This window comes from Carassius carassius, chromosome 22 (genome assembly GCF_963082965.1).
Source record: "Carassius carassius chromosome 22, fCarCar2.1, whole genome shotgun sequence".
NCBI classification, from domain to species: domain Eukaryota; kingdom Metazoa; phylum Chordata; class Actinopteri; order Cypriniformes; family Cyprinidae; genus Carassius; species Carassius carassius.
In genome coordinates this window covers 10,670,785-10,682,673 of record NC_081776.1, presented here as the reverse complement: position 1 = coordinate 10,682,673, position 11,889 = coordinate 10,670,785, and the positions used below count along the sequence as shown (strand labels likewise).

The 11,889-nt window shown below is 38.4% G+C and overlaps 1 protein-coding gene across 1 annotated transcript; it reads left to right on the top strand.

The window, feature by feature from the left end:
- Window positions 1-1,274: 1,274 nt before the first annotated feature.
- Window positions 1,275-10,807, top strand: LOC132098919 (caprin-2-like). Its single transcript, XM_059505206.1, has 21 exons — window positions 1,275-1,453; window positions 2,605-2,848; window positions 2,937-2,999; window positions 3,081-3,167; window positions 3,238-3,476; window positions 3,964-4,046; window positions 4,686-4,823; window positions 4,910-4,950; window positions 5,055-5,306; window positions 5,740-5,781; window positions 5,868-5,987; window positions 6,132-6,216; window positions 6,571-6,623; window positions 6,711-6,821; window positions 6,921-7,007; window positions 7,190-7,306; window positions 7,410-7,584; window positions 7,808-7,918; window positions 8,276-8,382; window positions 8,688-8,748; window positions 9,600-10,807. Exons 1-21 carry the CDS (start codon window positions 1,449-1,451, stop codon window positions 10,160-10,162), a joined length of 2,784 nt encoding a protein of 927 aa, XP_059361189.1. The 5' UTR covers window positions 1,275-1,448; the 3' UTR covers window positions 10,163-10,807.
- Window positions 10,808-11,889: the final 1,082 nt, after the last annotated feature.

Below are 11,889 nucleotides of genomic sequence, written 5' to 3'. Positions count from 1 at the left end.
TACTAGAGATATATGAAGCAGGTTTTGTATTTTTTTACATATTGTACTTTTTACTTGTTCCTCAATAAATGTAACTTGTGATGGTTTGTTTTGTGCATTGGTGTAAATATGTATGCATTTGACAACCACATGCATTAATATTTTACTATCCTTGGGAATTGAACCTATGACCTATGGCCAGTGCCATGATTCTGTTTGAGCTACAGGAACATGCACATAGTTAGGTCATGCCAGCACATTAAATGAGCTATATAGAGTAATAGATAGAGAATGGCTGGTGTTTTTGGTGCTTGCAACACCAAGGTTGTGGGTTCAATTCCTAGGGGTGAAAAATAGGCTACCATTTTTTTGGTCAGTAAAAAGAAATTAATACTTTCATTCAGCAAGGACACATTGAATTGAGCAGTAAACACTTTTATGATGTTACAAAACATTTCTGTTTCAAGTAAATGCTGTTCTTTTGACCTTTTCAGTTCTGACAAAATTATCACAGTTTTCACAAAAATATTAAACGTCTGTTTTCAGCATATACTAATAAGAGGTTTTCTGCAGTTTTTATGAAGGTAAATTAAAGACTTTTAAGGGGACACAAAGAAATTCTTTAAAATGAAGTGAACAAGAACAAATATCTGCCAGTGGGCTCAGAGAAATACATTTAATTCAAAGGGAAAACAAGTTTAATTTTCTGACACCATCAGCAGATATTTGTTCTTGTTTTAAACATAATTTCTCAAAATAGCAAGGCATAAATAATTTTTTGCAGTGCATGCAACATATAAGGCTATGACTTTAAGATCTTTTTAACAGATAATACAAAATGTTTGTTCAGGAAGGTGGTTTTATTTATTTATTTATTTTGCCTATTAGATGCCTATTAGACATGTTTGAACTATTGTAATGAACTATTTACCATGAAATTACCAATTTAAATTCTCACTTTTTACACGAAAATGTAGTGTAAACTGCAAACGTCAAGCTGAATCATTTACATATTCTCAGTAACTACTAACCATTAAAACCATTATTTAGTACCACATTTGTAAGCCCCTTGAATGACAGACTAAATTTGCAACCCTGTTACTCATTCAACCCTGTTACCAATTCTGGAAAAGTTATTTGAATATATTATTTTGTAATGTAAATGTTAGACAGATAGATGAGAGCGTGAGAGAGAGTGTGTGTGCTGAGGCTGCGCGCGGGGACTGTCCTGTGTTTGGCTGTGACGTCATGATTGCCTCGCCAGCTGATGGGTTTCCTGTGCTCTGAGGGCATAAAAAGATGAGAGGCGGCTGTGGTCTGTCCTTTCTGTTTCCCCGCCGCTTTATGTCGTCTTTCCACCAGCTCATCGAAAGGCTACCTCGTTTGCGTTGACTCTAAATGAGAAGCCTTGCCACCCAAGTCATCTTAACGATCTGAAACGCAGCAAACACACACACCGCCAGAGACGCATGAGGTCGGTGAGGTTTCTGCGGATGCTTTGCTCAGTGCACCTGTGTTATGTTGTCACATGCATCTGTGGCTTTATTCGTCCTCTAGCAACATATTTGCGTTCTCTGCGCGTGTTTTTGGGCGGTGGCACCGCATCAACGCTGTTTGGGCAGGGTTATTTTGAAAGGCATTAAACTCGAGTCGGATAAAGTCTTTAAAAGTTGCATTTTAACTGCTGTTTTTCAAATGCAAGTTGTTATAGCTTCATTTGAAGATCAACTTGATGCATAGCCGATGTTTAAGAACGACAGAATTGCTTTGGACGTCATTTGTAAATGGATGACAATACACGACTACGGTTTTAATGTTACATGGTGATTTCTGCGGTTAATTCGCTTTTTAATGTTGCATTTGTATTCCAGCATGTAAACGCCATGTCATGGTGAGCACTGGCGAATGTCCAGACACAAGGGAAGATTTTAGCTTATATAATTAAGCTAATCACTGTTTAGGCTGTGCTTTTTGTTTAACTTTACAGTAGCCTATATGTGTGCTGAGATTTTCTTTTCATCCCTTTTGTGCTGAGATACTTTAATTGCCACTGTCAGTTTTGTTGACTGAACTGAACCAGGATACAGTCCAATGCCTTATGCATGCTTTTAGCTTAAAGGCGAAGGAAGTATTTATATAGCACAGGTGTGTATTAATATAATATAATATAATATAATATAATATAATTTAATATATAAAAAGCAAATCGACATTTAAATGTATATCTTTAAATCACATAAAAAATAGAAAAGTGTTTAGGGAAATAATTAGGCCTATATAAAAATAAAAGCATAATATAAAAATATTTACTTATAATTGGACCTAATTGGTAATCTTAAATTTAGCGTTAGCTACTGGTAGTTTTATTCTACATTGCCCAGTGAAAGTCGCTTCATTACATGACCCCATATTATTAGACTCTTTTGGTTGTGGAATTACTTTTAAAGATACCTGCACATGTATTTGAGTTCGTGTCCCTGTATGACTACTGTGGTATGGAAAGTTGTTTTGTTTGTTTTTTTTTAATTGCAACGCGAATTATATACTTTTGTCTTGAGCATGGCTATAAAAATTTTTAGTTCCATAATAGTGTGACCTTTCTGTTCATTTTCCCCTCTGCTTCAGAGAGACTAAGATCATGGTTCAGCTGTCACCATCTCGGACTATAGAGACATTAACTCCGTCAGAGTTGACCGTGGCGAAGGAAGATGACCAGGGCAGCCCTAAATCGGAGTCCCCTCGAGTGCTTACAGCCCTCCAGCTCACCTTTAACCCCACCACCACGACCACCTATTACGGTTATGAGCAATACATTGAGGATAGCCTCATCTGCCTCAAGCACAAGATCCGCAACATTGAGAAAAAGAAGGTGCCTTTATTATGTTGTTTAGGTGGAACCCTAATGTGCTTCACTCCTGTCTGTGTGTGTAAAACAAAGCTACTTTTTATTCATACAGCTGAAACTGGAGAGCTACAGTGAGAGGATGAAGAAGGGGGACAAACTAAATCCAGACCAACTGGTAATCATTCTTTTATTTTATGTGCCGAATCTTGGGAAATGGGGATCGTTTCAGCATGACAGATGTGTGGTAATGTTGTAGGAAGCTGTGGGGAAGTATGACGAGGTGATCCACAATCTTACATTTGCCAAAGAGCTCCAGAAGACCATTGGTGCCCTCACACAAGATGTAAGGTTCATGCATTGATAAAGTACAGTGCAAAATTAGTCCTGCATATTTCACTAGATCTTCTCCATAGTTATTGAAGGCTCAGCGGAAAGCTGCTCGACAAGAGAAGTTGATGAGGATTGAAGAAGAGAGGAAACGTCTGAGCTTGATACTCCAGGTGCAGTATGTCCTCCACAGTCTGCAGAGAGAGGACGTCCGGAGGAACTTCTGCAACGCAAGACAACATTCCTGTTACCTGTCCACACAGGACATTGAGAGCTTGCTGGATCTGGCCTCATTATCGGGATGCAAAAGAAACCATAGGATGAGGTTTGTGCTGCACCTGATACGGTCTTCTGTGCCGTAGTAGGTCTGTGTTTTTATGGTGTTTGTACATTTAGTTTCATTTTTATTATGAAGGACTTGTCAGTGTCATTTTACATGGCTGTCTGGAATTCTTTCTTCTGATTGGTCAAACACATTCTGTTTGTTTGTTTTTTTTAAAGTTTTTTTGCTAACTTTAAAATTAGTGGTACTGATTTCCTACATTGCATTGTGTGTTATAGCACTTCAGTAATTTATGTACATGATGGGGAAATATTACGCACCTAAGCAAAATTATGTAAGTGGGATAAATGGGATCACAAAAACAAACTCCTTTGGAATGATCCAAAAGATCTGATGGATTTTGCAATAATTGCTAACTGTGTTGTCCCTGGCATGGGTGCTTGCTTGTTATTTTTGATTCTCTTACATTGCTGTATTTGGTGTTTTTAGCCTGTTGATGTGGCATGATCTTTTGTGTTTCATGCACTAGTTTAGAGGATCAGATGGAACAGGCTGCTATTGTTTACGGGGAGCTTCTGGAAGGGAACGAAAGCCCAGTTGCTGGCTCGACATGTGAGTTTCTAGAGTTTCTTTGGTTGTGAAATTAATTTGTTAGCTTTACAGTTATCTGAGCTAGGATTTTTGTTGTTGTTTTTCATCAAATATTATATAGGTTAACCATTATATAGCAATTATAGATGCATTTGCTGCAAATGTAGGAGTAATAATTCTAAATATATAATTGTAATGTCTTTTATATTAAGCACAAACATGTATAAATACATTAAACAAAATCCAATATGCCCTTTTTTGTATTGAGATGCATGTAAAGAGAAATGTGTAAAACAAATACAATATGGCCTAATGCATTTCACAAAGTAAATGTAATTTTCTCTTATAATTTTTTTTTATATTGATAACAAATGCATGTAAATAGGTATTAGAATTATGTAATGTATGCCCTTTCATTTCAGTTGTATCATGAACAATAGATGTAACTCTATAAATATATTACACTAATACATTATGCATCATTATTATTCAAGGGCAAACATTACAGAATAAATAAAAATGTGTGTTTTATATGTATGCCCTTTTTGGGGAAATTAAGCAAAAGGATCCCACTTCTATTTTGGTGATGAGGGATTGAGTCCTACTGATGGGATACAAAGACAAAAACGGTCTTATTGGACCCCTGTCATTCTTCCACAGATAAGCACATGAAGGAAAAGCTACTTCGGCTAGTGGACTGTGGCTTTTTTGATCACATACCACTTCCTAAAGTTGACTGTCAAGAGAAAACTGAGACCCTAAAGGCGGACCCTCAATCTAGGCCTTGTGGCCTATCCAGTGAGATTTCATTCAAATAGAACTTCAAATCTGTCTAAAAAGCAGCTAGTTTACTTAAATGTGTCATTTATATTTCTGCATTTAAGCACTGGTGAAGCTGAGCTCAAAAGAAGTGCCTTCCAAAGAGGTAAGAACGTGACGTCTCAAACACAATGATCTTTAAGTCATCAAGTGCTATAAACTGTGTTTTGGAGAAACTCAAGCATTTCAGTAACTTCTGAATGATGGCAGTTTCTTAACAGACAATACCTGCCTGAAACGGATGTAACTGAGCGCAGACAGGATGAGAACGCGTCGCCCCGTAGTTGGAAGGAGGAGTTTTTAGCCATGAAGGAAAGGGAGCCGCCAGACTCATGGGAAATGGAGTTTTCTGATCCTCCTGCATCCTCTCAGTCCCCCATACAGAAGCCATGGAAAGGAGCGGCAGGATTGATTCCGAAGACTGCAGACATTGCGAAGAGACCTACGGTTGACCCAAAGGAGGTGAAACGTCTCTAACATGTCACCCCAAGTGCCATTTCAGTAGACCGGAATAGGAAATTGGGGTATTTTCCAATGTCATTCCCAAGATGTTTGTAAAAATTGTTACATTTTTCCTTTTTTATTTTAATTGTATTCATTTATTCTTTATTTCAAGGACCCCCAAATATGATGAGCTACCTTTTTTTTAAAAGCAGCATTTTCATTTATACTGACACCATACAAAGTACAACCCCCCCCCCCCCCCCAATCCAATATTAGAATTTTATAATACAAAATATTTTATGCATTGCACATTCAATTTCTTATTTGTATACTCCTAGTACCTTCTTGTGGTCCCTAGTTTTAAAATCTCTTAAATGACTTAAATTTCATGCCATTTGAAATGTAATGAGGCCAGTTTTTCTCTCTTCACATTAATGTTGTGTGTTTCTAGAAATGTCAAAGAAAGAGCAAGGGGGAGCAGGACTCTAAACCGGTGGGTTATACATTCATCGTAAACTCTTTAGTATATCAAAGCAGTAAAAATGTTGTAAATTTTTTTTTTATGCTGTGTACTTAAAGACGCCTGTCGCAGTGGAAGTCTTTAGCTCTCCGTCTCCATTACCAAAAGACCCTGTTCAGCGCAAACAGCAGTTGGAGTCTCTGATGGACCAGATCTCAGGATCCTTCAGCTTCATGCAGGCATGCATTTTAAAAGTTTTGCAAAAAAGAAATAAATTGTGACAATACAACTAAATTGCAGTAGTACAATTTTTAATTTTCCTATTTTTGTCAAAACAGAACTTTCAGAAAGTGTTTACAGAACTTTTTTTTTTCTGTTTGCAGGAGTCTCTTCTGGATGGAGAAACATCACCCATAACCAGTCAAACAAAGAGATGCCGTCCATCTCCAGGCTCGTCTACTCCTCTTGGTACAGGAGTACTACATATTAAATGAGTTACACTAAGTGTAGAATGGCATTTAAATGGTTTCTAATAAAATTAGAATTTATCAAACAACTCCCTATAACCCTGAGGCTATACAAGATTTAAATAAGTCTGAGCCTTCAGAATGAGTCCAAACCACAGATGATCAAAACATCACAATTCACACAAGCTGTTTGGACTCATTCTGATGGCACCCATTCCCTGCAGAGGATCCATTGGAGAGCAAGTGATATAAATTCTGAAATCTGTTCCCATGAAGAATATACACCTTTGATGGCCTGAGGCTAAGTACATTCCTTTTAAACTAAGACTGACAGTCTGTTTCTTTCAACATGCAGCACAGAGGAACTTAATGAAAAGCCCATCAGATATTCTGCCTCAATCCCAGCAGGTGAGTATGTTTGACTTGATGAGAGCTTATTTTGTGTATATGGATAACACCGTGTGGTCACTCTTTCCTGTGGCTGTCTAATGGTAGAGCACTCCATTACGGATTCTGCTGTCTGGAGAGGCTAAAGGCTGTCTGTCGAATGGAGACCGCTCCATAAACACCTCGGACCTTGATCTACACCATGAAGAGAAGCCGCACGTAAGGTTTTTTTGTTATGGTACAGGTATTAATGTTGCCAAAAGCAGCTTTCACATAAGCTTGTAATAAATATTCTCTAATGGTAACTGTTGTTTGTAGAAACAAGGTGAGGGCTTCAACTCTCCTCCACTGTACCGCAGGGGATCCTCCATCTCAGTCTCATTAGAAAACCAGAGCACTGTACAGGTATGTACTGGATGAAAAAAAAAAACATAACTTTTTTTTTTTTTAATTGCATGCATAAATGGAGCTCGTTTTGTGACCGTGAGCTTTTATAAGTGGAAAGTGAAATTACTGGAGAAAATGCCCGTTTTGTTATCCTGCGTCTTAAAACCATGTGTTTGGGATTGACTTTGTTTGTGTGTCAGGCAGGAAAGCAAATGTTATGCAATGGAGCATCAACCACTGTGTCTGCACAGACGTTTTCCACCCCACCTAGTCACCGATCCATCAGTGCAGAAAACGCCTTCCACAACATTCACTCTGTGAGAATGTTTTGCCCTCATGCATCCAAAGTCCCTAACATCAGTTCCACTTATTTAAATCCTAATGCAGAACATATGATCTGAACTTCCGTCTCCTCATCAGGTGTTTAATATGGCATCTTTGCCCATCAGTGAGAGCTCAGCGATGAAGTCAGATGAAAGCGGTTTCTCTGAGTCCATGCATCTGAGTTACACATCAGCCAAAACCCAGAATTGCTCCACCACCAGCACCCAGACACCTCCTGAGCTCAACCTACCCGAAGATGACCAACAGATTGGTAAAACAAGCACCAGCGTCTACTTTTATTCCAAAAAAAAGAAAAGTCACTTATTTCTGTTTAGTCCTCAATCAAATGTAGGCAAACTTCCCCCTCACACTCATAATCAGTTTCTCATGTTTTTCCGAATGGTGATATGAAATTAAGAGTTATAATTTCTGGTAAGTTTCATAATGTTCTGGTAAAAAGGCCTGTTCTCTCTTATTCTTGCGTGTCTTTGCAGAAGGCCAGTACCAGCTGGAGTGTCCGGTCAGTGCAGGTGGTCACGTGTTTTCAGGCACTCAGCCACAGTCTCGTCTGGGTCAGTCGTGCTTCCCCCGCGGTACAGCGAGAGGTATGACGCGTACAGGCAGGGGTTTGGGTCACTCATACAGATCACCTGGTGGCTACAGAGGTATCTTCCTCGGTCTCCTTCACTTTCTGTTAATCTTTCACCTTTACATTTGAATAGTGTGCCGATCACGTTATAGTGGTGTTATTTATTTTTGGTCATCTGAAACATACGGTGTACTGTCGTCCTTGCACAAACTGTATTAACCTGTGCTATTGGATCTTTGCATTTTGCGGTTTGGAGAAGACCTTGATTAGTCGTGTGTGGGGTATTTTTATTTTTATATATATATATATATATATATATATATATATATATATATATATATATATATATATATTTTTTTTTGCCGATTGACAGGTGGTTATGAGGCATACAGAGTGAATATGCGTTCCCCAGGAGGAGGCTTCATATCCCAGACCCACACACCACACCGAGACCCTGGATCTGCCCTCTATGTGTCCAGAGTAAGTTTGTTTTTACTTCATTTATTGGTTTACTTGACTGATTAATGTCACTAAGTGTGTATTTATTTTCTTTAATTTTATATTTATCAAGCGTTTTAGGTATTCGGTTACATTATATTGAGTTAATGTTTTCATTTAGCTTTAAATGAAAAGCTGGTCAGTTCTGCGCTTTAAGTAGATCAGATTTACGGTTTGTCACTTTATTTATGTATATTATTTTGGGTTAGTGTTATTGTCTAGATTTTAAATACCGACTAGATTTTCAGGTGGGTTTTTTTTTTTTTTTTTTTTGTTCTTGCCAACAGGAAAACGGGTATCACCAGAACTTCAAACGAGGTGGAGGCACAGCAACTCAAAGGAGCAATGGTATGAGCCATCACTCATTCATATATATTATACATATATATATAAAACTATTTATAATACTGATATTTATTTTAAAAAGAATGTTCTCGGTTGAAAACAAGTTAAGATGAGGAATGGCTCTTAATGTCATTGCAAACCCTTAAAAGTTTTGTTTGTCTACGGAACACAACTTAAAGTTTTGGCAGGCTTTTTACTGTCCCATAGACTGCCAAGTAAGTTACACTGTCAAAGTCCAGAAAAATATGAAAGACATTGTCAGAATGGTCAATCTGCCATCAGTGGTTTAACTATAACATGAAGTGACAAGAATACTTTTTGTACTCAAAGAAAAAAGTAACTACTTTATTCATCAATTCTTCTCCTGTTTTTTTTTCCACATCTCCATAGCACCATTTTGGAGATTATGAGCTGAACACATGCAGCGTATTCTCTTCCATATCAGCGGTGCCACAAGGATTTTTTTTTTTTTTTTGGTGTATTTGAAAAAAGTGGCGCCGTTGGTTGTGGAAAGAAACAGAAGAATTGTTGAATAAAGTAGTTACTTTTGTTCGTGTACAAGAAGTATTCTCGTTGCTTCATAACGTTACAGTTGAACCACTGATGGCAGATGGACTATTCTAATGACGCCTTACATACTTTTCTGGACTTTTTCATAGACTGCCAAGTAAGTTACACAAGCCTCCCAGTTTTCATCCAAAATATCTTGCATTGTTCTGAAGACAAACAAGCTTTTACGGGTTTGGAACGACATGGTACTCTCATGGGAGTAAGTGATTTAATGACAATTTTAATTTAGGGTGGAGTATCCCTTTAACTGTGTGGTCGGTCTTTGTATCTCCTCACCTCTTTAGCGGGTTGGAGTGACTCCTCTCAGGTGAGCAGCCCAGACCGGGAGGGTGCGTATCCCCTCGACTCAGGAATCAGTGACACACTCTCCATCCCGTCAATGGAAGTGCCCATCACGCCCCAGGGCCAGCACACTCTGATGCCCGTACACTTGTACCCGGTCACCCAACTCCGCGTGGCCTTCTCTGCCGCCCGCACGGCGAACTTCGCCCCCGGCACTCTGGATCAGCCGATCTCCTTTGACCTGCTGCACACCAACCTTGGCAACATGTTTGACACCACCACCGGGCGCTTCACCTGTCCCGCTGCCGGTGCTTACGTCTTCATCTTCCACATCCTGAAGCTAGCCATCAGCGTACCCTTGTACATCAACCTCATGCGTAACGAAGAGGTGATGGTGTCTGCTTATGCCAACGATGGTGCTCCTGACCATGAGACCGGCAGCAATCACGCTATCCTCCAGCTGTTCCAGGGCGACCAAGTGTGGCTGCGACTGCACCGTGGAGCCATCTATGGCAGTAGCTGGAAGTACAGCACCTTTTCTGGTTTCCTGTTGTACCAGGACTGAACATCTATTTCTAAATGGGCACAAAAAGGGAGAATGGGGCATTTTGGATGTTTTTTGAAAGTTACTCTGCACTTTATTGCGCTTTCGGTTAAGCATGGTGCAATTGCATGTTGGAAAGATCATGTTCAATAGTATAGTCAGTGTTAAAGCTAATGTTAGATGTTTGCTGGTGAAAGTTTACAAAGGTTTTTATTATTTCCAATTTCCTTTCAGTTTTGAGAGTATTTACTGTGTACTTGGATACCTCTAACCCAAAGTAGCTGCATTTAGTTTGCACTAAATTGAAAACCCAACATTCAGAAGCATCTTCTGGTGTTCAGTTAATGGCCCTGTTGCTCATCTGCTAATTTTAGATGAGAGGGAGAGAGGTTTTCCAGCCATGTGGGAGTTCGCAAAATGGTGCCTTTCTATTTTTTTTTTGTGGGGTTGCTGAACACGAATGGAATGGAAGATTTATTTTCTGGTAATACTTGACATGTCAAGCACTTTAAAAAAGGGACTCAGTGGCCGCCTTGGGGTTTTGGGGTGTATGCGTGTTAATCTGTGTTTGTCTGTGAAATATACTGTGAGTGGTGATCTCTTGAAGAGAAGGCGTTTAGGCCTAAATTGCTCCCTCTTGTGCCTGAAATAAAAATGTGCAGTTAACGTCTGTGATTGTGTCGTTTGTGCATTAACCATTTCATGCATGGTGTCCACTGGAGTGGACTGATGTTTGGAAAGTCAAGTGGTGAACCGTCTATGGGTGAACCCCCAAAGCACGGTCTACGATTCCATTTAATTGTGTTTTTTTTTTTTTTTTTTTTTAAGAACTCATCATAAATTCAAAAAGGCGGAGGGAAGAGATGAACCAGTTACCTCAGGAATGAATGTAAAATCCGTTTATTCTCAGAAAACCAAACAAGTGAAAAATGAAATTTCAGCTAAATAGGATGTCAGATACACTTTTTTTTATTTTTAAGAAAATATCTGTCTACTCCAGAGGACGTAATGTACCAAAGGGTATATTATGTCTATTGTGTGTGTGTATATAACATCGAGAGACAGTCCCCTGATTTGATTGTTTTAGTTAAAACTGTGAGCCTTAAATATTTTTACTAAACATAAATATTAGTCTTCAGATTTGATTTCAGTGGTTAGTCTATATTTATTTATTGGGTCATAAAGTGTAGGCATATACTGTATGAGTGCAGGGATATGTGTGCAAAATGTATGGTGTGTGTGGTTGTGTGTATGATTGTGGTTCTAAATAAAAATGGGCCATTTCTGAAAAAAACTAAAACTTCCAACACGTCTGATACAAAAACCTCTAAAAGTCACATTTGTTAAACCTGAGCTAACGACATCTATATAGTGAATTCTCTCTACGTAATCTACACAAATACTTGATAATTTCAAACCAGCTAGATCTCAGCCCATTTAGAAGTACAGTACTTGTACAGAAACACATACGAAGAAGCCTAGGTGTCTGATAAAAATGTTAATTTTGAAGAGAACATGTTGGTGCGTGGGTCTTTATGGGTGTTTCTTGAACTGTCCACACACTTCAGGTAAGGTGGTAATCTTTTTTTTTTTGTTGTCAATGTCAATTTGATTTTAGTTGTCAAATATTATATAAACAAAACAAAAATCGATTTATCACATTTCAAGTGATTTGTAACTGATTTGTAAAAGTGTTTTTGTGCCTTAAAAAAATAAATTGGAATATATTTCACATTTTAAACACGTTT

What these genes read in the sequence shown, in the direction of transcription:
- LOC132098919 (XM_059505206.1), top strand. An exon ending in GATCCTTCAGCTTCATGCAG is followed by an intron (nt 5,988 to 6,131) that starts GCATGCATTTTA and finishes TTCTGTTTGCAG; the next exon opens with GAGTCTCTTCTGGATGGAGA. An exon ending in AGGCTCGTCTACTCCTCTTG is followed by an intron (nt 6,217 to 6,570) that starts GTACAGGAGTAC and finishes TTCAACATGCAG; the next exon opens with CACAGAGGAACTTAATGAAA.